Below are 27,676 nucleotides of genomic sequence, written 5' to 3' on the forward strand. Positions count from 1 at the left end.
TAAATATTACAGGCAAGACTGATTAGATTATTACATGAGGTAACACTTATTTAGATATTGCCGCGGGGGATTACTCTGGAACGGGATTTACATGAGCTGGCGGAGGTAAACACGCATGGCGGCGCTCAAGCAGGGGAAGAAAATAGAAAAGCAAATTCAGTGCAGGCTAAGTGCACAGAGGGGCAGAGCTCAGTGTCGGGTGGAGTATATAAGTGTACACAGGGAAGTGACCCACAAAGAGTGCGTAGTGTAAGGTGACTTGCCATCACCTGCCCTTACCTGTCATCACTTGCCCTCACCTGTTTGCCTGTCAGTGCTGCCTACCTGGGCATCACTGCTCAGCAACAGGAGATCGGCCAGGCAGAGGGTTTTGTCCGAATCTAGGTCACCTCTTTGTTAGAAATTTCAACAGAGACACAAGAGGCCACTCCTTTAAGCTTTTTTGTTCCTTGTTACAATACTGATGTTCGAGCTCAATTCTTCTAAGTGCAGGTCATTAGCATTTGGAATAATTTACCAGAATCAGTTGTTGTGGTGAATTCTGTTAATGCTTTCAAACGGCATCTCCACACTTCTCTCAGTCAAATTTTGTATGATTTTGATTGACTTTGGGTTGCTGAGTATCTCTTTAACTTGTAAACTTGTGTCCTGTTCTGTGCTGCGTCTCCACTTGGGATTGTCAACCTGACTATATTGTCTTGGCACTTACTCAAGAGTATTATGGCAGTTGTTTGTGTGGTCTTGGTGATGCTGTAGTGTGGCGACGGCCTGATGAACGAGCCTCCCATAACCCACTTAGCCAGTGGGGTACCTCTTTGGCCGACTCGGTAAGGAGTGGCTCTCCCGTCACGCTGGTCGCGGGTTCAATCCCAAGCAGCCGGGGAATACCCTCACTCTTGATTAATTTCTCGTGTTATTTCGATACACGCAGAGGCCGTGTTGAGAAATAGGAAGGATGGAAAGTAAGCTCGTCAGGGCATTACAGTGGTGGCATAGCGGTGGGCATCCTCTCCTGCAGTTCTGTTGAGCTTCCCCGAAGGGGTAACAGGTAGGATGGCCCATGCTCCGAGGTTGATAGAAAATGGGAATGTTGGAGGTATGTCTCAAAGGGACATTGTGGAGTTATGTCTCAAAGGGACATTGTCAACACACAGAAATTAATCTACATAGGGGGGAAAGCCGTGTAGTGCGGCGACGGCCTGATGAACGAGCCTCCCATAACCCACTTAGCCAGTGGGGTACCTCTTTGGCCGACTCGGTAAGGAGTGGCTCTCCCGTCACGCTGGTCGCGGGTTCAATCCCAGGCAGCCGGGGAATACCCTCACTCTTGATTAATTTCTCGTGTTATTTCGATACACGCAGAGGCCGTGTTGAGAAATAGGAAGGATGGAAAGCAAGCTCGTCGGGGCATTACAATGCCACATTAGCCTACCATCAGAACATCTAAAGGACAATCTACTTGCTGTCTTGGTTGGTGGCGTCACCTGTTTCTAGATGGGGTTCTCCCCATCTAGATAAGAAATCTAGGTAAGAAACCACCCAGTCAGTCATCCAGTTGGTCACTTAGACAGTCAGTTTACCAATCAGCCAGCCAATCAACCCACCAGGCAACCAGTCAGCCAGCCAGCTAGAAAGCCAGTCTACCAGACAGTCAGTCTATTGGCTGTATACCCAGTCAGTCGGTCTATCAACCAGCCAATCTTCTGGCCAGGCTACCCAACAGGCAGCCAGTCACTCAACCAGCGAGACAGACAGGCAGTCTACCATCCACCTCAAGGCTCTTGTAGGCCATGAGCGACAGCCCTGTAAACAGCTTGCTCTTGCTGTTCACCAGATAGCTATATATATCATGGTAACCGATGTTGGGCAGGTCGTTTGAGGACAAGCAGACTCGGGGTGTTTCCCTAATAAATAAGGATCTATACCTCCAAAAGCACTGATTTTTTCGATGCATCTTTGCTTTGCAGCATTCTCAAGCAATCTCGCGTAATCACTTAACACAAATGATGCTGAAGGTCCTGCCAATTGCCCGCGGGTAGTGACTTGGGGATGAGGCACACGTGTTCCGTCTGCTCACTCTACTGGGGAGGTGACCACCAGCGGGTTTGCAGACGACGCACAAGGTGCAGACGACGCCATTTCATGACGTCACTGCAAAACCTCTATAATCCTTGGCTCCTCCTCCACGTGGGAAGTCCTAAGTCTAGTGTGACATCACGATCAAGTTCGAGGTGTTTTGAGAGGCGGCCTCAACTCAACCCGCTGAACCTGATGGTAAATTTTTGGTAACTGAGTCACTGGTGGCGAGCTGGCGCTCTGTTCACCTGGAGGGAGGCGGATAAGCGCGGGGGTCACCTGGCAGGGAGGTTACGGGTCTGGGGAACATGAATTAAGGCGAGATGGGAGTGCCAGTGTAGCGCCCTGACGGCATATTCCTGGAAAATTCATTGGGTTTTCCACTAAATTAAATATAACCCAAAATAACGTCGAGTGACCTCTACTAAACAAAATTAAACTTAACTAAAACAAACTTAACCTAACCTGAACCGTATATTTAAAACTAACCACGGGGCGTTCTGCAAAATACTACTCACCTGTGATTCCCACTCAAAATTACCCATGTGACTTATACTAATCTAAACCTAACCTAACCTGACCCGTAGCTTCTAAACCAACCACAGGGTGTTTTGGAGAATACTCTCACTGTGATTCCCACTCAAAATTACCCTAAATAACCCCGACTAAACCCAGCCTAATGTAACCTGGGTAATACTTCATAAGAAGTCTGGGTAAAGATTCGTTTTAGGTCCGTGCCAGTATCTCATTACCTACCTTATGAAACATCAGTATCTCTTCATATATCTTTTCTACAAACCTTCAACAGTCATGGAAACGCTTTGAAAATCCAATTCAAGGACTTTTTTTTTACTCTTGAAAATAGGGGATAATGTTTACGAAAGTGTCGCCTCCTCTGGTGCTGGCCGCGGCGGCGCTGCAGCCGGTGTTGCGAGAAATATCTCCTCGCTGAAATAAGTCACATATACATGTGGGGGGGGGGGTCCAGGGGGGTGCAGCCCCCCCGTTAGTAGGTCATAAAGTTCGGTTGGAGTAGTTTAAATATGCTCCCCGACCCCAAACCCTCTGCGAGCTATTTTACGGCTGCGGCGGGTGCAGCGTCGCCGCGGCCAGCACCAGAGGAGGCGACGCGCTTTCATAAACATTATTCCCTATTTTCAAGAGTAAAGAAAAAAGTCCTTGAATTGGATTTTCAAAGCGTTTCCATGACTGTTGAAGGTTTGTAGAAAAGATACGAGGTACGTTCAATAAGTAATGAGAAAATGTCAGGAGAGACATTAAATATGGTATGATCAAAATACTTTTTCATGGAGAAGTACACATACATATACTCTATAAAATTACCAACTGGCAACTTTCTATGTTAGCAGGTCTGAGCGCCGCGGTGATTGTGGTGGAACCAGTCTGATCCGGTTTGCCGATCTCCGAGCACGTGTCACGATGCAAGGAAACATGGAGCAACGTTACGCCATCAAATTTTGTGTTAAACTTAAGAAAACAAAACAAGAAGCTTATGGATTGTTAAAAGAAGCCTATGGGGATGAAAGGATGAGCCAAGCAAGTTTCTACCGGTGGTTTAACAGATTTTCTGAAGGAAATGAACAAGTTGAAGATGAACCCAGATCTGGAGCACCAAAAAGTGCACAGAGGAGGAAAACATTGAGGAAGTGCAAAGGTTAGTGATGCAAGACCGTCGAATATCTGTGAGGATGATATCTGAAGCTGTTGGCATTAGTACTGGCACAGTAGAGACAGTTCTGACCGAAGATCTGAAGCTTCACAAAGTCTGTGCCAAGTTCGTGCCAAAGATCCTCTCCGACGACCAGAAGCAGTTTCGTGTGGAATGTTGCACTGACATTCTCGAAATGATAGAGGCTGATTCAGCTTTCCTGAATAAGGTAGTGATTTGTGATGAGAGTTGGGTGTTCACCTATGACCCTGAGAGCAAACGGCAGAGTGCTCAGTGGAAGCACGCAAACTCCCCCAGGCCCAAAAAGGCAAAGATGAGCAAGTCACAAGAGAAGGCCATGGTCATTCCTTTCTTTGACTCCCAGGGGCTCATTCACATTGAATGGGTTCCTCAGGGTCAGTCTGTCAATAAGGAATATTATCTTACTGTTCTGAAAAGGTTCAGGGAGAAGATGAGGAAGAAGAGGCCTCAGCAGTGGAGGAGTGGTCAGTGGTGGTTCCACCAGGACAATGCCCCATGCCACAAGTCAACCCTGGTGACCACTTGGATGGCCAACAGGGGAATGAAAGTGATACAACACCCACCCTACAGCCCTGACCTAGCTCCTTGCGACTTCTTCATGTTCCCATGTATGAAAGACAGCCTCAGGGGAACCAGATTCCAGTCAACAGAGGAGCTGAAAGAGGCATCGGAAAGTTACCTGAAGGGACTACAGAAGAAGGACTTTGAGGAGGTCTTCCAGGAATGGGAGAGACGCATGCAAAAGTGTGTAGATGTGGGAGGCAATTATTTTGAAGGAGACAAAGTTTTGTAAGCTTATGAAAATAAATAGTATCTCTCCTGACATTTTCTCATTACTTATTGAACGTCCCTCGTATATGAAGAGATACTGATGTTTCATGAAGTAGATTATGAGATACTGGCACGGACCTAATACGAATCTTTACCGAAGTCTGCCTACCCCTCCACCACCCCAGCCCCCATACCCCCAAGACAAGCCTGGGGAACTGGGGTTGGGGGGGGGGGGGAGTCAAAATCACTGAAAAATGGGCTTCCAAAATTTCCCTAGAAAAATCCCAAAATCAGAGAAAATTCCCTAATGCATACTCTTGTAATCTATTCCAATATAACCTTATAGCCGTTTTGTTAACAAGTGTCGGGCATGCCATTAGGTGTCCAGCGTAGTGGCTGCCGCCGCCCCACTCCGTCCCGCGTTGCATACCTGCGTAATTTTTGACGGCCCACACCGCATGCTGAATATATTTAAACTAATACAACCAAACATTATAACCTAACTGGCCCTGCCATATATCTATTAATCTTTTGGGGGATGATATGGCTGTAATAGCTCCGAGAATGTATTGTGCTGCGTTGGGTGGCTTCAATTTTCTAAATCCGTTGTTATTGTTTCACTCAGGGCTCTATAGACAGACTGAGCCTCATAGCTGCCTTGCAGTTGCTTACCTAGCGATTGCTTACCTAGTGATGGCATAAGAGGCAAGGGAGCTAGTATTGCTCATAAGGGTTGCCTCTTCTCAATTGGCTATGAACATGCTGGTCATATTTGTTTTTAAATGCATTAACACTTTCATTACTTGCAGCCTCCTCCGGCCAACTGTTCCACCGATTCACCACTCTCGAGGAGAAGAACATATTTCTTTTGTGCGTTCTGTCTTGGTTTTTCCAGTTTGAGGGAGTGACCTCGGGTCCGAAGATTGAAGTGCCTAGGGGCAGCCAGCTTTAGGTAGTCTTCATCTCCCCCAACATGGTAAAAGCCTTTCAAGATCTTAAACACCTCAATCATATCTCCCCTGATCCTCCTCTCCTCTTGAGTAGTAAGTTGCAGTTGTGTCAGTCGTTCTTCATACGTAAGGTGGGCCAGAGTGGGCACCAGTTTAGTGGCTCTCCTCTGGACTTTTTCTAGTTTTCCAATATCCTGCCTGGTGTATGGTGACCAGGCCTGGATGGCAAACTCCATACGGGGACGAACAAGAGATTTATAAAGCAGCGGCATTATTTCTTCATCTAGACTAGTGAATGTACTCTTTATTCTCGCCAGCATTGAGTTGGCAGAGGCTGCCGCTTTAGCCACCTGTGCTGAATGTATTAGATCCGGGGTTACGAGAATGCCCAAGTCCTTTTCCTCCTGGGTCTGCACTAGGGGGATGTTTCCCATGTGGTACTGATGGCCCATATTTCTCCTCCCAATATGCATGACTGCATTTATTCTCATTGAAACTTGGGAGCCATTTAGAGCTCCACTCCTGGAGTTTGTTACGATCAGTCTGCAAAATGTGTTTATCATGTTGGGTTCATATTTTTCTGTAGAATTTAGTGTCGTCAGCAAATAACTTCCCACACGACTGAACATCACTGAGCAAATCATTTACAAATATTAGGAAGAGAACAGGGCCAAGAACACTGCCTTGCAGCACTCCACTCCAAACCCCTCTCCAGCTGGAAGCAGTCCCTCTGACAACCACCCGCTGTTGCCTATCCCTCAAAAAGCTGTTGAGCCAAGTTGCCACCTGACCATCAATCCCAGCAGCTTTGATCTTACAGAGTAGCCGAGTGTGGGGAACTGTGTCAAATGCCTTCAGGCAGTCCAGGTATACCACATCAACACAATCACCCTCATCTAACACATCCTCAAGGTCCATGAAATATTCCAAGAGCTGTGTTAGACATGACATACTAAACTGGAAACCATGCTGATGGTGACTCAAGAAACTTGTTTTCTCTAGGTGGTCTGCAATTGCCTTCTTTATGATTTTCTCTAAAACTTTGCATGGGACAGATGTAAGGCTCATTGGGTGGTAGTTTATAGGGTCAGTCCTGTTGCAGTGCACCATACAAACTAGTTCCTAAGTCAGTAATATCCAGAATACGCATGGATCATTACGATTTTGGACATAAAACGGTCTTTATGAATTCCAATTTTGGACATAAAACGGTCTTTACGAATTCTTCATTATTTTCTTCTCTATATTTAAGCAAAAATGGCACAAATATTTGTATTTTATAATTTTAAACAATTATATTCATGATGTATTACTACGCGGGGTATATCGTGCTGCCAGCTGCCACGTAGCACGGGAGCAGCCTCTCAGTATTCCCCGGGCCGCCACGCTGAACGGATACATTGACACTCAACTCTTCTTTAGTCTCCTCAAATTTTAATCTACTTCACCTCTCTAAGTGTTAACTGACTATTTAGCCTCTTTATTGGTATCCCTCAGGAGGCACCTCGCACGATATTGCGCCGTCAAATAACCCCAAGCCGACTCCCTTGAATACCACCATATGCGAAGTGACACGGACGTGTCATATCGAATGCGCTGCACACTTAACACTTAACCGCCTAGAGAGCGTTATATTGAGAGCCTGGGAACCAATGGGGAATCTGGGTTTTGGGTGTGAGAAGGCAAATTGATTGAAATATGGGCCTCCAAAATTTCCCTAAAATTGGGAAAATTTCCAAATCCTGAAACTTTGAGGAAAGTTTCCTAAACATATTGTCTTTCAATCCACCATATTCGAACAGTGAAACGGATGTGTACGTCACATGGAATGCGCTTATTTGGCGCCTCATGGGCGCATCAAGCTGTGACAAGCACGTACGCATCTCCAATACAGGTAACTCTCGATTAACGCATTTGGTTTACGCGTTTTTAAAATAACGCGGGGTCCAAAGTCCAAATAAATGTTTAATTTACACGTTTTTTCACTTATACGCAATATTTTATGGAGTGGCCACCAGATGTCTCACTCAACTGGACTCACACAGTGCCGCAGCCACACAGCTGAACTCAGTTCTTCCCGTGCGCCACTTGAACAACAATACAGTACCCACGCCCATAGCTGGGCACGATAACAGAAAACCTTATTCCCGATAACCGATAACTGATAATGAAAAACCTTAATGGCGATAACCAATATTCGTTAACTAGAGACACAAATATAGGCGATAACCAATAACCAATACCCAATATAAATCCACAATTCCGATACTAGCTAGCGATAAGTCCAATAGGCAAAAACGATACTATATTGATATTTCAGATAGAACAACATTGATGAATTCAAATTTTCATTATCTGTATTTTAGGAAACTTACAAAACCTTAAAACCACACGTTGACATGTACATGTGGACGGTAATAGTAAAAATGCCTGAACCGGTGTTGTGGTATTTGGCGTCCCCACCGTCAAAAATTGTTTACAAACACTGGTCTCTCATGAACGGTGCATGCTCAGACCAGCAAGCGTAGACCTGTACAGTCTCACAAAGCTTTTGAACCACAATTAAGAGTTGCTGGAAGGCTGAATCAAACATATAGTACCACTACCACCATCCTCGCTGTTTCTAGAACGACACTCTGTACGAGTTGTATTTATATGTACAGAGTGTACGTCGTTCTAGAAACAGCAAGGATGGCGGTACTGTATGTTTGATTCAGCTTTCCAGCAACTCTTAATGTATTAAAAAAACATTGTGAGACTGTACAGGTCTACACTTAATGGTCTGAGCATGCGCAGTTCACGAGAGACCAGTGTTTGTACACAAAAGCGCCAGCTTTTGACGATGGGACACCAAATAACACAACACCGGGTGCCTTCAATACCATGACATGCTCACCAACGAATATGGAATATCAAATTTGAGGCAGTGAATAATCATTTTTGGGGCAAAGTTAAATGATTTTTATGATATATTGGTTTTTGAGTAGCATAAAAAAATAACCTAGTGTATTCATTTTCATGACCTAAGTATGAAATCTCATCACCGAAGATATTTCATACCCCGAAGTTTTTTCATACAACACCGGGCCACGCACGCACAGTAAGGAGACATTTTTTTTCTGAGAGGCGGAAAAAAAGTAGCGATTATCGCTAGTTTGGTTACAAAAGTAACGAAGATACCAATATATATTTAAATAAGTAGCGGATGGTCGATAATCCGATTTTGTTATCAGTGATAAAGTATCGCGATAACGCCCAGCTATGCCCACGCCGCCACGCTACTCAATAATAGGGTGGGCAGATACCGGTACCAGTACTGGTACTAACGGTACCAGCTATACGATACTGTACTGGTACCAGACTGCTCGGTACCAGTACCAGACGGCTTGGTACTGGTACCAATACCAGCCAGTCGCTCATGGTGTCCCTCATTTCTTCCTCACACGAGTGAGGCTGAGTGCCTGAGTGGATATCTCGGTGATATGGATACTCTCTCTCTCTCTCTCTCTCTCTCTCTCTCTCTCTCTCTCTCTCTCTCCACTGAATGAAGTGAATATCTATTTTTCAATAGAAACCTACCTCTTGTTTGATTTACATTGTTTTTGTTTTACACGACCTCTTCAAGGACAGAATACTCGCATAAATTGAGTTATCTGTATTGTCCCCATGAGAATAATAACCTTTCCAAGGTCACACATACTGTTGCACTTCTCTAGTTTTACCTGCACAGGTCGAGGGGGGCGAAGCCCCTTGTTAGCAGGTTGTAAAGTTTGGTTGTAGTAGTTTAAATATGCTCCCCCACCAAACAAAAAAAAAAGAAACACGATTTTCTGGCGCATCATACAAGTGGGGGGGTCCAGGGGGGGCGCAGACCCCCTTGGTTAGCAGGGGGGCAAAGCACCCCTGTTAGCTGTTAGGTTATAAAGTTAGGGACTTTCCTTACTTTCGAGACTAGGGAATTTTCCTTAATTTAGGGATTTTTCTAGGGAAATTTTGGAAGCCCAATTTTCAGTGATTTTGGCTTCCCCCCACAAACCCCAGTTCCCCACAGTTCCCCAGGCTTGTCTTGGGGGGGTAGGGGTGGCTGGAGTGGCAGAGGGGGAGGCAGACTTCTCATAAAGTACATATTACCGTAACCGGATCTATTCAAGAGTGAAAGCCGCATACCCGCACAGAAAAGGAAAATTCGCCTCCAGGAGGTTCCTGCAATGTCTGCACTCTTCTGACCCTGTTATAGACGGAGTGTGTTGTCACGGCGGTGGTTTGCCGTGTCCCAGGCGGTGCAGGACGTGTTTAGGTGGTTGTGGTGTGGGTGGGGCAGCACAGAGCACAGAAGTCAGGGGTGTTGATTTAAAAATGTATACTATATATGAAACTACTAAACCCAAGGCACCATACCCATAAGAGGAATATGTTTTTTTCTCCCGAGTTGTGAACCCCTGGAACTAACTGCTAAAAGGGGTCATCAACAGTGGCAGCGTAAATGCATTTAAATATAACTATGACCAGCATGCTGACAACCTTAAGAGAAAAGGCATCCCCTTATGAGCACTAGCTCCCTTGCACTAAGATTTTTTACTTTTTATAATGAATCTAATTATAAGAATATACACCTTTATGTTCTCCATACATTAGTTTGAAATACATGATGGAGTATGCTTGCATCATATTTATGGTTGCCACCCATTCCTCAAAATGCAGAATTGTTCCATATTGGAGAGGAAAATGTTGCGTTCTGTTTTGAACCAATGCAGAACACCATTTGTTGTGTATTTAACTGCGTGAATGGTCAAGCAGATAAAATTCAATATTTTAGAATTGAAGTGAGCACATTCTTCAGTCAATCACAAAACCAGTCCATAAAATTGTGTATTGTCATAGGTCGTCCTGAAACACGATGTAATGCCCCAAGTATATATCTCTAGCCTTCTGTGACTGACAGCCGCTGCCCACTGGTGGTGGAGGCAGGAGGAGGTGGGAGGGACGTTACGTCACGTACTTTACGAGTATTTTAGGACAACCCTTAGGTATATAATTTTACGGACTGGTTTTGTGAATGACTGAAAAATGCACTCTCTACAATTTCAAAAATACCAAATTTTATCTGCTCAATCATTCAGACAGCCAAATATAAAACAAATGAACGTAACATTTTACTTTCCATTTCGGAACGATTACGGATTTTAAGGGATGTGTTGAAAAAAAACTAACCTCAACTCTTAAGGTTAATGCTAATCACCACTTAAAAAATCAGAGGGCATTAATTTACTGAGGTACTCCCTTGACTCCTATCACACCGATCTGCTTTTTCTCATTTACTTTGATTCCCAGCTTCACTATGGTCCCAAAACACACACAAAAAGCTACTTCAGACACCTCCTGCTGACATGAACCTCTACAGTTGCTAATGATCATGCCAAGCTCCACTTTACACCCAGAGTTCGAATCATAAGGATGTTTGCTATTCCTTTTCAACACTGTATAAGTTCATATTGACAATAAGAGCCCTTTTGTTGCTTCTAGTATATAATATTGGCTTTTGTTGCTTTTAATATGTGTCAGGACAGCAGGCCTCTCAGTAGACTATAGACCACTCAAACTTCACTTTCTCTTACAATAACCACCTCTCTGAGTACTGACAATAAGTACCATTTCAGATCAGAGAGCACAGGAAGAATTAGTGTGCCATTATGGGGAGTGGAGAAAACACCAAACTGAGGGTGCTGTGTCTGCATGGATACAGACAGACTGGCAAGACTTTCAGGGAGAAGACTGGTGCATTTAGGTGAGAGAGAGAGAGAGAGAGAGAGAGAGAGAGAGAGAGAGAGAGAGAGAAAATATGTGCAGATGTGTGTGTGTGTGCAATGAGAGAACTTGAATCTGCTGTCTACATTACACATTATCTGTCTGCACAAAATACACACACCATATCCCCAAAATTTTATCAACAGTGTGGCAAAGAAATCAACCCACCTCAGATTCCCTAACTGTGAAGGGGACCAGATACATCCCTAGGTCTCACCCCCTTCTCTGGTGGTGACCCAAAGAGATGTCTTTTTAGTTTGATTTTCCTTTCATTAACTTATGTAACATTCACCATCTGGTTAAGACAAATATTATTGGTCATTCTATTTCTAAATGCTTCTACTGTTTATCTATAACCCAATTTTAGAATTTATATATTAAATTCTTGGACTATTTGAATTTTTCAGTGGGGGCAATTCTTGACTCCCTTTGCTGAAATCTTCATCCTCTTTCACTGACCAGCCTGATGAACAAGCCTACAACTCTGCTCTCCTTAATTATCTGGAGCAGTTTGTTCAACGTCCTACACATATCCCTGACCGCCTTGGAGATACACCCAACACCCTAGACCTCTTCCTAATTTATAATCCTTCAACTTACACTGTTAAACTATTCTCTATTGGGCTCCTCTGATCTTAACCATGTTCTGTCTTGTTGCTCCTGTACTGCCTCAGGACTCACGTTCTGCCTATGGCACCAGTAGGTAGGGTTTCTTGGTGGGGCCTGATGATCAGCCCCAGCCTGTTACAGCGTAGGCAAGTGTTTATAGTGGCCCCATCATGCTTGATGCTTGATGATGTACTTTTACAATTACCCATGGGAAGAGTACTGCTTCCAGGTCTGTGTGTGCCCAGCGCAATACAAAGGTGATTGTCTCTGAAACAGAGGTACACATTCCACACAAATTCTACTCATGGTAAAAAGCCATTGAACTCCAGCTTATCAGGATTTTTTACTTCTGCCTGGAACTGAACCTAATCTATTCATTGACTTGCTAATAACTAATCAGTAGAAACTGTCAAAATCTTGTTACTCCAGCTCTTCCAGAAACTTCTGGCATCTGGCCCAAAATATCCCCAACAACTTTACTTCATCGTTCCTAACCCTCATTAATTCTGATGGCTCTACAGCTGAAATTTTGCTCAAACTTAGTATGAAGTTTCTACAGGACGATTCATGGCATATTCCTCTTTTTCATCATCTCTCTTGATTTTGCCATACCTGTAATCAAAAAATCTTAACAGGGATGCTCTCTGTGGCCTTCTTGGCCCAAATCCTCAGAAGGCTGATAGGTCCAATGACTCCGATGACTACTTTTTTGTCCTTAAAACAGAAAGTCAGCTGCTTTATCCAGTCAGCTAAAGAGGTATCCCACAGCTTGGTGGATGTCTGGGGGGCATGTCACGCATATGCATTCAGCTCTGAAAAAGACACACAAAGCTCACGTTCAAGTCCATCTGTTCAAGAAGAATGATTTGATATCCAATGGGTTTTGCGGAGACAGTATCATACAGGCAATTGTTTTACTGGGGGACAACACACACTGGAATTTGCTGTGCTAAATTTTACTTTGAGCTTTTTCCATCAACATCAGGTACCCTTTGTTCATCACATAGACTTGTTACCTAACCTTATCCCATTTTAATGTCTCTTCTTCTCACTACAGAAAGTTACTTAAGAAACACGCCGAGTTTGAGTGTATGACGTCACCGCTAAAAGTGCCGGCGGTGGAAGCCATTGATGGTGACAGTGATGGTGGTGATGGTGGGAGTGGCTGGTGGTTCAGTCAACCGAACGACTACTTCAAGGCTCAGGATGAGAGCCAGTGTGTTAAGGGTTATGAGGTGAAGGAAAAAAGGCATTAGTGTTTATGATACATTGAAGCTGAAATAGCAAACTGAAAGCCTTCTAACATACCCTCAATATGACTGAGTGGTATAGTAGAACCTCATTTATCCACCACAAACAGGGGGAAGCTCATGCCAGATAGCAAAGAATGTCAAACAGCTTAAGGAATGACTGTACAGTGATAGATATGGAGATGGGATCATTTGTAGCTCAGGCCCTGTATACTAAAGCTTGGTAAATACACACACACAGGAATAGATATACATGTGGCTTCAGGAGCAAGGGTGACATGTTTCTCCTCAATTAGTGGTGGAGGTAGGCTGACCTGGGTCATGTGTGGTGGATTACCACATGTCACTAAGGCCACTCCAACCAGGGGTTGTGGGTCACGGACACCAGTGGCCATATTGAACTATTGACATGACCCATGTTTGGACACTGGTTGGCGAATTGAAGTGGATGGGTTAAAGAGGCTTAGGAGTCAGCACTCTTAGAGGGTGCGTCTTCTGTCTTACAGTCTCATGCAGGTCCAGTTTGTTTTTAAAGATTATGATGCATGTGTGTAAAAGATGCTGTGAGTGGGTAGCCTTGAGAGTAATATTTAGCAGGGAGCCTCTTTGGTAGGCTGGCAAAGCACTGGCATGTTTCCTTTGTTCCACTACATCATTTCACACATAAAATACTGTTCATAATGTACTGTAATGCTCTTTGATATGTATAGATGAATATCATTAGACATAACAGGTTGCAGGCTATTATAGGGCCATCATTAAGTGGTGATGGAATTTCTAATTTGTGTTTGGGTGTTAGGAATAACTCTAGGGATGACTCTCGTAGTAGAAGCAGTACAAGTACCTCTATAAATTGTTTTTCTAGTCCACCTGATGCTATCAGCAATAACATGTAGTAGCAGTAGTAGTGTAATATGTTTTATTCATTTATTTATTTTTCAGGAGTCCCTGAGGGCCATAGAAGAGTTCGTGGCTGAGCATGGTCCGTTTGATGGCCTGTTGGGGTTCAGCCAGGGGGGTGCCATGCTGGGGCTCCTCTGTGGCCTCCAACAGCAGGGAAAGTTGCCATTCTCCTTCAGGTTTGCCATCTTTGCCTCTGCCTTCAGGTCACGCTCGTTGCCACACCAGGCCCTCTACTCACAGAAGATTAAACTGCCAACACTGCATGTCTATGGCCTGCAGGACAAGGTGGGTAGCCCAGGATTTATTTATATATCTAGCTACTGTACAGTTGCGGACAGAAGTGAAGACACAGATTTCAGTAACTTTCGTTCACAGGCACTAAAGAGTTTTCCTTTTTAATTTGATTCACAAGCAATAAATTTGTAAAATACCTGATAATAACACTTGCTTATAAACAAAAGAAGATAACTACTTTGTTGGAGGTGAAAATATCCACTTAATGCTAAAACAATTATCATGTCATTAAGGGGGAAATTCGGCGGCTTGGCACTGATATCAGTTTTTGGGTCCTCCTACCTTTATTTTCTCACCTAGGTGAATAATATTTTTACACAATGTGTATTAATATGCAGTGCTTCTATACCAGTAATATGGTAAAGAAAGCTGCCGTAGTTTTTGTGCAGTGCGTTATGTTTGGAATTGACGAAAGACATTCAAAATTACGTAATAACTTCAAAACTATGAATAGTATGGCAATTTCCTTTTGATCACAGATAATATACACAATAAAGTACCTATGGTACTATTTTCGGACACCTGGCTGAAGTTACAACAAATTTATTACACCGCAAAATGTTACCTTTTTATTTAGTCAAAAATTCGAGTTGTATAAATTTGTCATAAATTTATTTGAGGAAATTAATGCGTGATAATAGTACGTTTACTAAACACGAGGGTGGTGATCATTTTGATACTTGAATTTCTAAAATTGGTCAATTACTGACAGAGTTATTAAACATTATGTGTGCCAAAAACAAGTTTTGAGAAAAACGCATTTTTGTGTGAACATCTTCAATACCCCATAACAATCACTCCAACATGCACCAAATCCAAATATTTACTTATATAACTCTTCGGCCATTCCTGGAAGGTTGGTAGTGGTTGTTTAGGTAGTTCAGGCCATGTTTACATCACGTTTATGTCACCTGTATAGCCCCTACGGAAGGTGAGTTCTCCCTTGCCTGGTAGACCTCTAAAGAAACCAAGGCTCCTGGTCCCGTGTTATAATCATATTAGGTTATATAACATATTTTTGATATATATATATATATGTATATATATATATATATATATATATATATATATATATATATATATATATATATATATATATATATATATATATATATATATATATTATATATATCTAAAATGAAAATAACATATTCATTGGGTCTCAGTGGAGCCCACCCCACCTCATTGTTGCCAAGACAGTTTGTTTAGAAATTACCAGGCTGGTAATCAGGGCCAGGTGTTGTCTTGCTTTTCTTCTTTGACTTCTTTACTGCTTTCCGTGGCGTATATGCTGTGAACTCTTTGACACCCTCCTGGGAGGGTGGCTGATGCGTATCGTCACATTTCTTCCACCTTTTCAATATATTCTGGCGGCCTGCTTCACTTTTCGACTTTCTTTTTGCACTCGTACGTGGCATTGTCACTTACTATAGTCGGTACGACAAAACAAACGCACAAAAGTCATCACCCTGGAAGATAGAGAATGTCGTGAAGAGAGTACGTACATCCACTCCCGTCTTATTTCACGCACTGAGCCCAAGGCCATGCGGAACCCCAACTGCTCCCACTCCTCACCAGACAGACCCAAAGTATCGTACACCGTTATCAATAAGAAAAATTCCGAAAAAAGCAGAAAAAACGAAAGAAATACAAGGAAAACTAAGCTTAGTGGATAAGAGGGCGTGTCAGCAGCGAAGGCATTTAAATGTCCAGCCATTTAAATCTGCTTTACGCGGCGTTATGCGCCTGGCAACCAGTCACCCCGGTTGGGTGAAGAGTGACGACACCATACAGACAATTTTCACCCAAATTGCCGAATTTCCCCCTTCATTTGACTTTGCTTTCTGGCAACTACCAATGGCTGATCTTTCCGCTATTTATATTGCTATAATGTCCAACTCTTTTAATCAAACCGTAGCATAAAATCAATAATCAACATTAATACTTGCACATGATTTCAACTCGTATGATAAAATGATACTATTTGAGTGTGGAAGAACAATGGACGAAGATTTATGAAACGTTATCGTTCAGTGTAGGGAGAACTCCTTGGGATGATGGGCTACACACATGTTCTTATAAAAGTTATTATTAGCTTTATATATATATATATATATATATATATATATATATATATATATATATATATATATATATATATATATATATATATATATATATATATATATATATATATATTAATAATGATGTGTTGGGTGCCATGGAAAATGATGCAATGTAGGGAATACCTTACGATGCAAGGTTACACACATCTTACAAGGATTATATCAATAGCCTAATGGTTCGTGTGTGTGTGTGTAAATATATAAATAAATAAATAAGTAGGTAAATAAATAAATAATAAAGCATGACCCATGCTGCGTGCGTCACCATCGTTGGTACCGTTAGTACTGGTACCAGTACCGGAGTGTGCCGGCCCTTTCTCTTTGAGTACTTACATTCTACATAAAAAATCAGTATATTGGTATTATGAAAAGACTCATTATCTAATAACACTAACGGTAGATATTAGCAAAGTTCTGGCACCAACTTTTCCTATCTATTATACATACTGACAGCATATATGGTACCGGTACTACTGGTACTGGAGTTCTCAGGACCGGTATTACCGGTACTCAAACTAACGGTACCTACATATTCGTTGCCAGTTTTCGCCAGCTGACTGAATTGTTCTGAAATCTGTGTCTTCACTTCTGTCTGCGACTGTACCTATTCATCTATCTCTGTAGGTGATCTATCTTTTAGTCTTAAAAAAGTGATCTATATGCCTACCCTGGGCATGAATAAGTTCAAGAGGTGTCTGAGCCACAAATCATCTTAGGAGCCTATAGCCTAAGGCAGCGGTTCCCAGAGTGTGGTGCGCGCACCCCTGGGGGTACGTGAGCTGATCACTAGGGGTGCGTAAGGAGAAAAAATAATGTAATGGGAGATTTTGTGTCATTAAAATTTCAAACACATTAACTGCCATTGTTTTAAAACTAATGTATGCTGTACGCTTCAGTGGAGTTGTCTGTTTTGTGTTTGAAACTTATCCAGACTCTGAGCACATTCATCCACCCCCAGGTGCATTTTCATTCAGTTTTAACAGCCATCACTCAGAGCCTCATACTTTGCGAGCACAAAATTCGTACATAAATGGACAAAATTTCAGGAAATCGACGAGACCGTAGTACTGCTCAAATCTTAGCGGGGGTGCGTGGACTCGGTCACCGCCTGGGAGGTGGTGCATGGCCGGAAAAGGTTGGGAACCGCTGGCCTAAGGGTATACGGTGGGGTGTGCTGGAATGAATGTGCAGGCAACCCCCACTGTTGGAGAGTTTAGCAATGAATTACAAACCCATTTTTCCCATAGGGAATACATGTAAATAAGGGGATTACTTTTTTGACTGCCTCCTTGACCTTGTTTTTGTTTTGTTTGAAGCCTTTTACATATTATAAACCAAGGATGTTTTTAGTGGAGTTTATATGTAACACTAGGAGAAAAATAACTACTTAGTACTATCAGCTGGCAGGTTGCTCAGGTGATGGGGACCAGACTAACCATGAACCATGTGACTTGTGTTGGGTTAAGTGCATTGTTTTGTACTCCCTTTCATGTCCACTTTTGTTATCTTTTATTTTATTGTTGGATACTAACACTTTAACCCTGTATCAAGTTTATATTACATAGTAGGTCCAAGGAAAGAGCCATAAGTCCTTTGTGCTTTACTGGGGGTGACTGTACAAGTGTTAGCTGGTGGCAGTGTGAATAATACCTGAGCTGGGGAACGGCCGTCCAGTCGCTGTGTGTTGCGTAATTCCAGCAAGCAGTGATCGAAGTCCTCGGTGGTGCCAGGAGCTTTTTTCATCACCAGCTGCTACAGTGACAACACCACTGCTTCTGTGTGGCTGTTGCTCTGAGGATAATGCGGCGTGGAGACCTTGTGATGTACACCCCAGCGATGCAGGAAATCTTGAACGTCACGACTGGTGAACTGCAGGCCCTATCAGTCTGAAGTTGCATGGGGACACCCAAGTCTCAAGAGAATCTCCTGAAGAAGGCGATGGTAGCAGAACCAGTGGTGTCAGACCAGCACAGAACCACCATAGGCCATCCTGAAAGTCTGTCTGCGTACACCAGGAAAGACTTCCCTGCCGCACTAAAGAAATCTGGAGACACACTCGAACAGCATAGAGGGGACTTCCTCAGACATTAGGGGTTCTTGTTGCTGGCTTGGTTGGAACACCTGGCATGCCCTTACTACATTCATGATGTCAGAGTTAATACCAGGCCACCACATAATCTGGCACACACGGTGCTTTGTGGCCTCCACATCATAATGACTGCCATGAAGGTACGCCAAGACATCACGTTGGAGGGCGGAGAGAGCCACAGTACGGGGTCCAAGTAGCACAAGCTCCCCATCATGGAACAAGTGGTCACGTTCCTTCCAGTAAAGCATCAGGGTAGAGTCTAGGCCGTCACAGGTGGTGGGGAAGCCATGGGTTACGCCCTATAGTAGTCTGATGTACACGGCGTCCTCTCAGCCTGCAGTGCATATCCTGTCCAGCACCAGGCCTCCTGTAGGTGATACATCAAGGGCAGCACCACAATTAATCACCATGCCTCTCATGTGCATGCAGCCTCCTCACCTAGCTCCATGTCCTAAGGAGACGGCCATCAACAATCCATCAAGGTTGTTTAGCCTCAACTCCAGGAAGGGTCATCTGATGTCAGGCAAGTGCACTGAGGAACTTGTTGCCCATGACAGCTGTATCTACTCCCGTGTCATGCATGCACTCCACCCACCCCAATTTGTCACCTGCCTGCACCCGAGGCTTGATGGTTGGGGATGTGGGGCCACTGAGTGAAGCTGCATCCACCGCGCTTTTGTGTTCAGGGTATACAGCGCTGCATGAGGGTGGAACGACACTGCACTGGTAGTCTGTTATGGACAGCAACATTGCCTTGCCTGCCACGACCACTTGGTGCCTTCTTGACACTTGTGGGCAGCTTTGAATGGCAACACCTGGCAAAGTGGCCCACCTTGCCACATGTGCAGCACTGCTCATCAACCACTAGGCAGTTGTCCTTGGGGTGTGACCCATAGCCACAGTTGTTGCATTTAGCATTGGACGGCGTCGACTTGCCCGAGTGGCTGGGTGCGTCTCAATCTTGTTTCCCGCTGTCCTTTTTCCTCCTCTTGTACTCCAACATGGCACGTGTGGAAAACTGGAGTGGCCTAAGTTCATGTGATATAGTTTTGGCAGCCTTGTGAAACTTGCACACGGTTAAGACTTTCTCCAGTATGGCGTCAGATGTAAGTTCCAACAAGTGTTGTCTCGTCTTTGATGCTAATCAGCACTGCATGTTTCATCTGTCTCAATACACGCCAGGTTGTGGGCTTTATGTAAGTCAATCTCGTCTGAAGCCTGCTTCAGCCGCACAGAGAAGTCATTTTAACCTCTCTCTCTCTAAAAAAAACACACACACACACACACACACACACGAGGAGGGTGGAGTAGGAAAAGGATAAGGAGAGGAAGAAAGATGGGGAGGAGAGGGATCAAGGAGGTGCTGCTGTCTCACCTAACCTCAGCAAAGGTTGACAGGTATCTCTTTCAATAATACCTTTGTCAAAAATTGCCAAAACATCTTGGCCCATTTCAGGTGTTCAGCAGTGGCCTAGAAATCCTCCATATCCTTAGCTTGTGAGTTAAAGGACAGCATTGTGGCTTCCTGAGAGAGCGCACAGGATGAGGACAGTGACACGAGGGCAGGATCACCACTGTCCTCAGGCGTGTCCACCTGCTGTGCCTGTGACAGCTGTGTTCTAAGTGCCACTATGTCAGTTGAAATGCTTTTCCACAGCATGGCATCTCAAGTCATCCTCCCGCTTCCTCTGTTCTCACTCATTACAAAACAGTTGCACCATCTGGAGTAGTACATCCCAGGAACTGCCAACTGCCTGCCACTGTACCGTTTGTGAGGGCATGGCTGGGGGTAAGCAGGCATGGGGGACACCGACTCCTGTTCTTCCCTCCAGGTTTTGGGCTTCGTCACGGTGCCGACACACTGGGGGTTCACTCGGGGAACTCACTGCACACCACCAGCACTGCAATGGCTCTGTAATGTCACTGGAAGATCCTTATAATGTGCACATACTCACTGCGCCATGTATCACTGTCCTTTGGCAACAACCTGTCCCAGTTGTGCCACCCCCTCATGGCTGTGGCCTAGCCCAGTGGAGGTGTGAGGATAACTGTGGACCTCATGGGGCTCAACAAGCAGGTGTTGCACCCCACTCACCCCTCCACAACACCTCATGCTGCCATATGCTGTGTCAACCCAGGAGCATGTTACTTCTAGGGGGTAAACAAGAGAAAAATAAATATTACATTTATTTTAAGATAATGAAAATAATTGCTTCACTCAACATACCAAATTCAATTGCACACATTATTATGGCACCAGCATAATATATGGCTCCTGGACCTAGACCAAGGTACAGGTGTTTGGAGGCTTGTTAGATGAAAGGGTACAGTCTGTTCATGCATGTAGCTTGCTAGTGTAATTCAGAACAATGGTGGGTCTTGCCAGGAAGTCTTATGGTGGATTGGCCTGGCCCACGGTGTTATGAACTCACTCAGCACGAGTATATGGCGTTGTCAGTACATGTGTAGAAGGACAAAGATTTGGATCTTCAAGTCCCTTGTGCTCTCTGTCTTACTCTATGGCTGTGAGACATGGACACTAAATTGGGACTTGGAGAGGTGGATTTATAAGTGTCTACACAGAATCATGGGTTATCGCTGGAATGATGTGTCAAACCGGCGACTACTCCGTGAGACTGATTCGATATGTGTTTCCCGTATAGTCCGTCAACGCCAACTCCAGCTATACAAGCATGTGACACGCCACCCAGAAGCTGACCCTGCTCATCAGGTTGTCTCTGTAAGAGACAATCCTGAGTGAAGGAGGCCAAGAGGATGTCCACAGAGTTTATGGCTTGAGCAAGTCGATAGATCCTGCTGGGAGATACTCATGATGGGAAGGGGGCCTGCATGGAGACTTGCTCAGAGAGCCCCTGGACTTGGCATCGTAGGGTGGGCGAGGAGACGCGCCCCCCGGCATATGCCCCCATTGATTGATTGATTGAATTAATAATATGTCAGAGACAAAAATAGAGATCTAACTTTAGAAAATTATGTTCTCCACTTGCACTGAACATCATTATTGACCAAAAGATTCTTAGCATAATCTCTCCATTTGCAAATATGCCTCACACAGATTTGGGGCCCAATATATCATGGTTGATCCTACCCTGCATCTGTCTATCCGTCTATCTTTTCAGGTGATAGAAGCACCCATGAGTGAGGAGTTTCTTGAGTACTTCAGTGACCCCCAGACACTAGTGCACCCTGGGGGCCACTTCCTGCCTGCCACCGGGGCTCAGAAGGCAGCCTATGTCACCTTTCTTGAACGCATGGCAACCCAGAACACCAGTGACTGACAGGGATGACTGATGGATAACCCTGACCTTGCCTACCATGGTGGTCATCCTAAACCAGTGTTGCCATGTGTGACTGGAATAGTGGATGACCCCTCGTGATGAATGACCTCGACCTTAACTGCTATTGTGGTCATATTCTTGGATTGTCTTTCCATGAGTAATGATGAATAAGTTCCTGAGTATGAATATTAAAACCAGACTTACTCATTAGTTGCTTGGATTAGACAAGATAAAAAGTCAATGGTGTGTGTGTGTGAGAGAGAGAGTATAACTTCGTCACATAAACTATTGCATTCTTAAATGTAATAGAAAGTTAAAGAAATAAATATAAATCTACTAGTTGTATTCCTTCTTCATTTTTCCTCTTCTTGCCATGAAATTCAACAAACCAAAACAATAACAACAACAACTACTACCACTACTACTACTGCTCTTATCATCATCACACATTACCTACCTAGAGCCTTTAATCAATCAGTCACTAGGGGCACAGGCCAAGGAGGCGTAATGTGGAGGTCCGTCTCCAGGCAGAGTGGCCTAAGACTACCCACATGCTGCCCTGAAGACCACCCAACCCAAACTCTAGAAGAACTGTCGAAATGAATCAAGAATGAGCTCCAGGGGCAGAATGAGCCAAGAATAGATGTCACCACTATAAACACTTGCCTGTGCCATGATGGGCTTGTGCTGACCACCAGGCCCCTAAAGAAAGCCTACTGCCACTATAAGCAAGCATGTAAATAAATAAATAAAAAGTGCCCTGTTCCCATCCTAAGTACCTCACAGCAGGATCCATCAACTTGCTCATCCCCCTACACTCGAGACTGTCTCTTACATAAAGAACTTGGTGAGCAGGGTCGACTTCTGGGTAGTGTGCCACACGCCCGTATAGCCGGAGTTGGCGCTCATAGACTATGCAGGACACGATTTTACATCGCAGAGTAATTGCTGACTTGATACAGTTATTAAGACAGGGAGCATAGGTGACGATCGGAATCTTTGTCCTTTTGCACAGGTATCAACAACGCAATATACTCATGCCAAGCGAGTCCATAACACCGAAGGCCAATCCAATCTGCAATAAAACATCTTCATGAGACCCACATTTGTTGAGCATTGTTACTAAGGTATGTGAAAATTTTCAGGATATCAATCAATGTCCTTGCCACACATGTAAACTAGCTACTCTTTCATCTAGTCTGGAAGAATGCCATTGTTAATTCACAAATAAAAGGCAACATGGAAGATTTAAAGAACTACCATCTAATAAGTTTACTCTTAATGACCTACAAGAAGCAGGATGGAGTGCACATCTTCAGTCAGAGAGGTGAAGAACATTGGGAACATTGGGACAGGTAATGGCTGAAGATGATATTGATGGTTCTGGATGCCTCAAATGAAAAATGTTAAGTTGGGTCTTACTTTGCTATTCCTATAATCCTACTGTGGTGGTTCAGTTAAAAAGGTGGTAGTCTGTGGCCTCCTGGAGAAATAAAGATGCCAAGTTTTCCTCGAATTTCCCTCCTGTCAGCTCCTGAAACAGAGATATTCATTAATTTCCTGATCAGTCAAGACACCTCTCCACCCGAAATTGACCTCTCTTTTGGCTACTCTTTACTTTTGTCCGTTACAAGAGTGGCGAGTAGCGGGCTTTTTCTATTTTTTTGCTCTTTTTTTTTTTTTCCTTGAGCCATCTCCTTTGTTGTAAAAAAAAAAGTAAAAGAAACAAGCCAAAAAAATAATCTAACAGCTTCACTTTTTTTAACACATTTACCGCATCTGAACTTAGGATTGTCTTCTCTTATTTCTTTCTTTACTGTAAAATTTTGGGGTTTTGTTTTCTGAGGTACATGATGTTACCTTTTATCTACAATTAACCCTTAGTTATCCGGGTGCACCGTATCCAACCTCGCCCGTACCCGGGAGTTTTCAAAAATGTGATTTTTTCCAAAAAAACAGTTTTCCAAAAAAAATTAAAAATTGTCACGCGCTGACAAAAATCATTCAAATTGTCTGCGCGATGCCTCTTAAGGAGGAGAGAAGTGTAGAGGGAAGGGAAGAATGGGCTGGAAGAAAGGGGCGAGATGGGAACGAGCGAGGGGGAAGGGACGGAAGAAAGGAGGGGAGGAGGGGTTAAGCTTTGCAAGGGCGGCACCACCAAGGTAAAGAAATTCTCTTTACCTTGCGCACCACAACACAACAAGCGGCGCCCCACACGCCATTGTTTATGTTCACCATGGCCCAGTTAATTGCTTTTGTGTGTGTGCCCTACCTTCTCCAGGCATTGCTTTGCCTGTGTGTGGTGTTTGCGGCTCTTACTTGGGCGCCAATGTATATACGTATATATAGGTCAGGTGTACAAGCGTTAGTTACCCCAATCTTAACACCCGCATCCTTGGGGCCATGGCGGATGCTGACCAGCAGAGCCCCGCAACGCCCCGACAATTTTTCTTACGTCAAGTCACTAATTATCATTTGCAAGAGATGCCACAACTCCCGCGCATTCACTGTGGATGGGGAAAGGCTTGCCTACACGCGTTAGCATAGATAATGTAATATTGCAGAAAACAAGGTAAAACATTCTCGGGGCGGCGGGGCAAGGTGGGTAGTTTGACGTCACCGGTAACATTTTCGTTTTTACGGCTATAAAACATCCTTCCTGCACTCGTTTCACATATCCACGAGTGCACAGACGTAAAGGGCTGACGTGGGCGTATACGGACGTGAGCTTAAGTAGCTCTGTTTGTGAGATAATAAGGATATATATTCTCAGGGCGAGCGGGGCAGGGTGGCGGCAGCGCAGCTGAAATGTAGGCAAACCCATAACATATTTTTCTATTTTACAGCTATAACATATCGTCCCTGCACTCGTTTCATATATATACGTATGTGCGGGCGTGTAAGACTGTTGTGGGCTTACGGGCGTGATCTTAAATAGCTTCATTTGTGCCGATATATTAAATTCGGTTGGCGAAAGTTGGGTTTTCGGGTCTGTAGACTTGACCTACACCATTTCCGGGTTTTTCCCATATCCGGGTGCCCCCGTGGCTCTATTAACCCGGATACCAGAGAGTTTACTGTATTTCCTGCCCACACGCTGCCAGAGGGGAAGGTGAATGGGGAGGAGCCTTCTCTGCTTGATCTATCTTGTCCTACCACACAGTCTATCATCAGTAGTAGTAGCAAAACAGCTTCCCTTGTAAAAGACCAACAAGTCTTCCTATGTATTCATGTTTCAGTGATCAGAATAAGGTCGGTATTATAAGACATTTCCGCTTCTCACATCAGCTATTTCTAAGGGTCAGAGAGGGGGTCAATCGGGTTCTAATGAGTGTTCTTTGGGTTCATGGTACAGAAGAAGGGTTAACCCTTTCAATACGTGACGCAGACGTCGGCGTCACAGTATGGAAAGGGTTAAGAGGAAATGGAAGAGGATTAATCCTCTTCTAAACCTCTTAAGAGGAAATGGAAGAGGATTAAGAGGTTTAGAAGAGGATTACTCCTCTTCCATTTTCTTTTAACCCTTTCCATACTGTGACGCCGACGTCTGCGTCACCGTATTGAAAGGGTTAAACTGCCACCAGGGTCATAAAAGTACTCAGGAAATGTCCAAAACTTCTACGAGTCTTGTCAAATATGTGAACTTGGGTGACGAAATGTTTAGTAATACGTCCCAAAGAGAAAGATGAAAATCTAAGCTAAACTCCTGTAAAGTGTTGACTCACCATTTTCATGCATATGATAAGTGGTGGCCGAGCCTTTGTGAAGTGCACAATGGGTACTCTTGGTTTGGGGCGTTCAGCAGACTCCTCATAAGTGTAAACGGAGCCAACTTTCTTGGCATCAACGTCACAGAATGCTATAACTTTCCTCTGTGACTCCTTGCTCAGCGACCTGTAGGAGAAGATTAATGTCCCTGGTGTCTCAGGAAGAAAAGTGATTCTCTACTATGTCTCAGAAAGAAAATGCAACTACCTTTCCTCTTTTCACTACCCACATAAAGCAAGTTGTTCTACTTTTACTATTCTATTCTTCATCTATATTCATTAATCAATTATGTATCTATCTATGCCCCTTTCTTAACTTTCTTGGCATCAACACAAAACACAACAACTTTCTCTGTGACTTTGCTCAGCAGGAAAAAAAAATCAGTCTTGAGTGTCTTGGGGAGAAGAGTGATTTATATTTACATGTTTCAGGGATAAAATGTCACTCTCTTTTCACTAACTTTTCTCAGTTCACTAACCACATAAATCCAATGGTCCTACTGTCACTATTCAACATTTTGTCTGTCTATTACTTTTCTATGTTACTCCTTGTAAAACCAATGATTCTACTGTTCACACATAGAAACACGCTTTTTTTATGTAAAATTCCTTACATGCATCTTTTTGGTAAGGAATGTTACTGTGTTCAAGTAATGTTAACTCTCTCTCTCTCTCTCTCTCTCTCTCTCTCTCTCTCTCTCTCTCTCTCTCTCTCTCTCTCTCTCTCTCTCTCTCTCTCTCTCTCTCTCTCTCTTCTCTCTCTCTCTCTCTCTCTCTCTCTCTCTCTCTCTCTCTCTCTCTCTCTCTCTTCCCTCTCTTTCTCTTCTCTCTCTCTCTCTTTCTCTTCTCTCTCTCTCTCTCTCTCTCTTCTCTCTCTCTCTCTTCTCTCTCTCTCTCTTCTCTTCTCTCTCTCTTCTCTCTCTCTTCTCTCTCCCCCTCTCTCTCTCCCCTCTCTCTGTACCTGTAAAATCGTCGTCCCTGTTTTCCGGCATTCCAAATTGTGAATCCGTCCCAGGAAGACAAAACTCGTTCCTCTATCTCTCTTATCCTCAGGTCCCAGATGGTCTCCCTGAAAAAGAACAAAGAGAACATAAGAACACATGGAGTCTGCAAGAAGCCAGTGGTCTAGTCTATCCTCACAAGACTGCTCCTGAAGCCCGGCCTAGATGGTGGAGACTCGTGAGGGGTTGCAGGCACTAGACTGGCTGTTCATTTTGGTTAATAGGGTGACACACTAGGTTTTATGACATACTGAAAGGCCCACTCACACCATTCTATCCAAGATTAACAAGCAACTAATCTAATCTTCCTGGAGGGTAAGATGTGCTCTCTCTCTCCTCTCCTCTCCTCTCTTCTCTTCTCCTCTCCTCTCCCCCTCCCCCTCCCCTCCCCTCCCCTCCCCTCCTCTCCTCTCTCCACTCCCTCACAAGCTGGGATTTTTCAGTCACCGCCGAGTGGTCTAAGACTACCCACATGCTGTCCTGAATACTACCTATCAACACGGACTCTAGATTCTCTCTCTAAAAGATGAGTTCCAGGGCGCAGCATGAGCCAAGTAAGATGTCACCACTATAAACACTTGCCTGCACCATAACGGGTTGGAGCTGACCACCAGTCCCCACTAAGAAAGCCTACTAGTGCCATAGGTGAAATGTAAATGAAAAAAAAGTAGTGGTGCAGTGTGGTAAGCAGTGAAAAACAGACTTATAAATTGCTAGGCTTGCTACCAGTGAGAGATAGGCTTGTAAACAGTGATACAGTGACAGTCAGTCTGGTTATTAGTGACATTCAGGGTGCTAAGGAGGCTGAACTGATCTTGTGTGCAATGTTCCACTTTGTGAAAAATAAAGTGTTGCTAAATTAAGCGGTTTCCACTTAAATCTAGTTTTGTTTGAATTGAGCGGGAAAATCTTAAAATTGACAGGGTAACTGGCGGATTTTAACTCAAAACCCTTTACGGTACCCATGAAAACGAGAAACCATGAAACATGTGGGACATTTAAATTTTACCTTCATAGTTATAAAG

At 43.9% G+C, this 27,676-nt stretch overlaps 2 protein-coding genes across 7 annotated transcripts in view; one reads left to right on the forward strand and one right to left on the reverse strand.

Annotated features, from left to right (window-relative positions):
• The first annotated feature begins 2,106 nt into the window (after nucleotides 1-2,106).
• LOC126983502 (esterase OVCA2-like) lies at nucleotides 2,107-26,968 on the forward strand. 3 transcript variants are annotated; one of them, XM_050836251.1, is made up of 5 exons: nucleotides 2,107-2,274; nucleotides 11,166-11,293; nucleotides 12,980-13,157; nucleotides 14,115-14,360; nucleotides 26,704-26,968. In XM_050836251.1, exons 2-5 carry the CDS (start codon nucleotides 11,199-11,201, stop codon nucleotides 26,848-26,850), a joined length of 666 nt encoding a protein of 221 aa, XP_050692208.1. In that variant the 5' UTR covers nucleotides 2,107-2,274; nucleotides 11,166-11,198; the 3' UTR covers nucleotides 26,851-26,968. The 3 variants fall into 3 exon arrangements, with proteins under 3 accessions (XP_050692208.1, XP_050692206.1, XP_050692207.1); XM_050836249.1 differs by lacking the exon at nucleotides 26,704-26,968 and adding an exon at nucleotides 21,725-22,226 and having other exon boundaries at nucleotides 2,108-2,274; XM_050836250.1 differs by lacking the exons at nucleotides 2,107-2,274; nucleotides 26,704-26,968 and adding exons at nucleotides 5,449-5,534; nucleotides 21,725-22,226.
• LOC126983501 (UDP-GlcNAc:betaGal beta-1,3-N-acetylglucosaminyltransferase-like protein 1) overlaps nucleotides 18,083-27,676 on the reverse strand; it is a 46,805-nt gene continuing 37,211 nt past the window's right edge. Inside the window, exons 7-10 of one of the 4 annotated variants that reach the window (XR_007735944.1) lie at nucleotides 26,612-26,719; nucleotides 25,609-25,777; nucleotides 22,719-23,417; nucleotides 18,083-20,735 (exon numbers count right to left, since the gene is read on the reverse strand). Coding sequence is in view for 3 of the 4 variants with exons in the window: in XM_050836247.1 (XP_050692204.1) it covers nucleotides 23,337-23,417; nucleotides 25,609-25,777; nucleotides 26,612-26,719 (358 nt within the window). In the remaining variant the exon portion in view is untranslated. Of the gene's footprint in view, nucleotides 20,736-22,366; nucleotides 23,418-25,608; nucleotides 25,778-26,611; nucleotides 26,720-27,676 lie in introns of those variants that run through there. The other 3 variants (XM_050836247.1, XM_050836246.1, XM_050836248.1) reach the window with 3 other exon arrangements.

This window comes from Eriocheir sinensis, chromosome 54 (genome assembly GCF_024679095.1).
Source record: "Eriocheir sinensis breed Jianghai 21 chromosome 54, ASM2467909v1, whole genome shotgun sequence".
NCBI lineage: Eukaryota > Metazoa > Arthropoda > Malacostraca > Decapoda > Varunidae > Eriocheir > Eriocheir sinensis.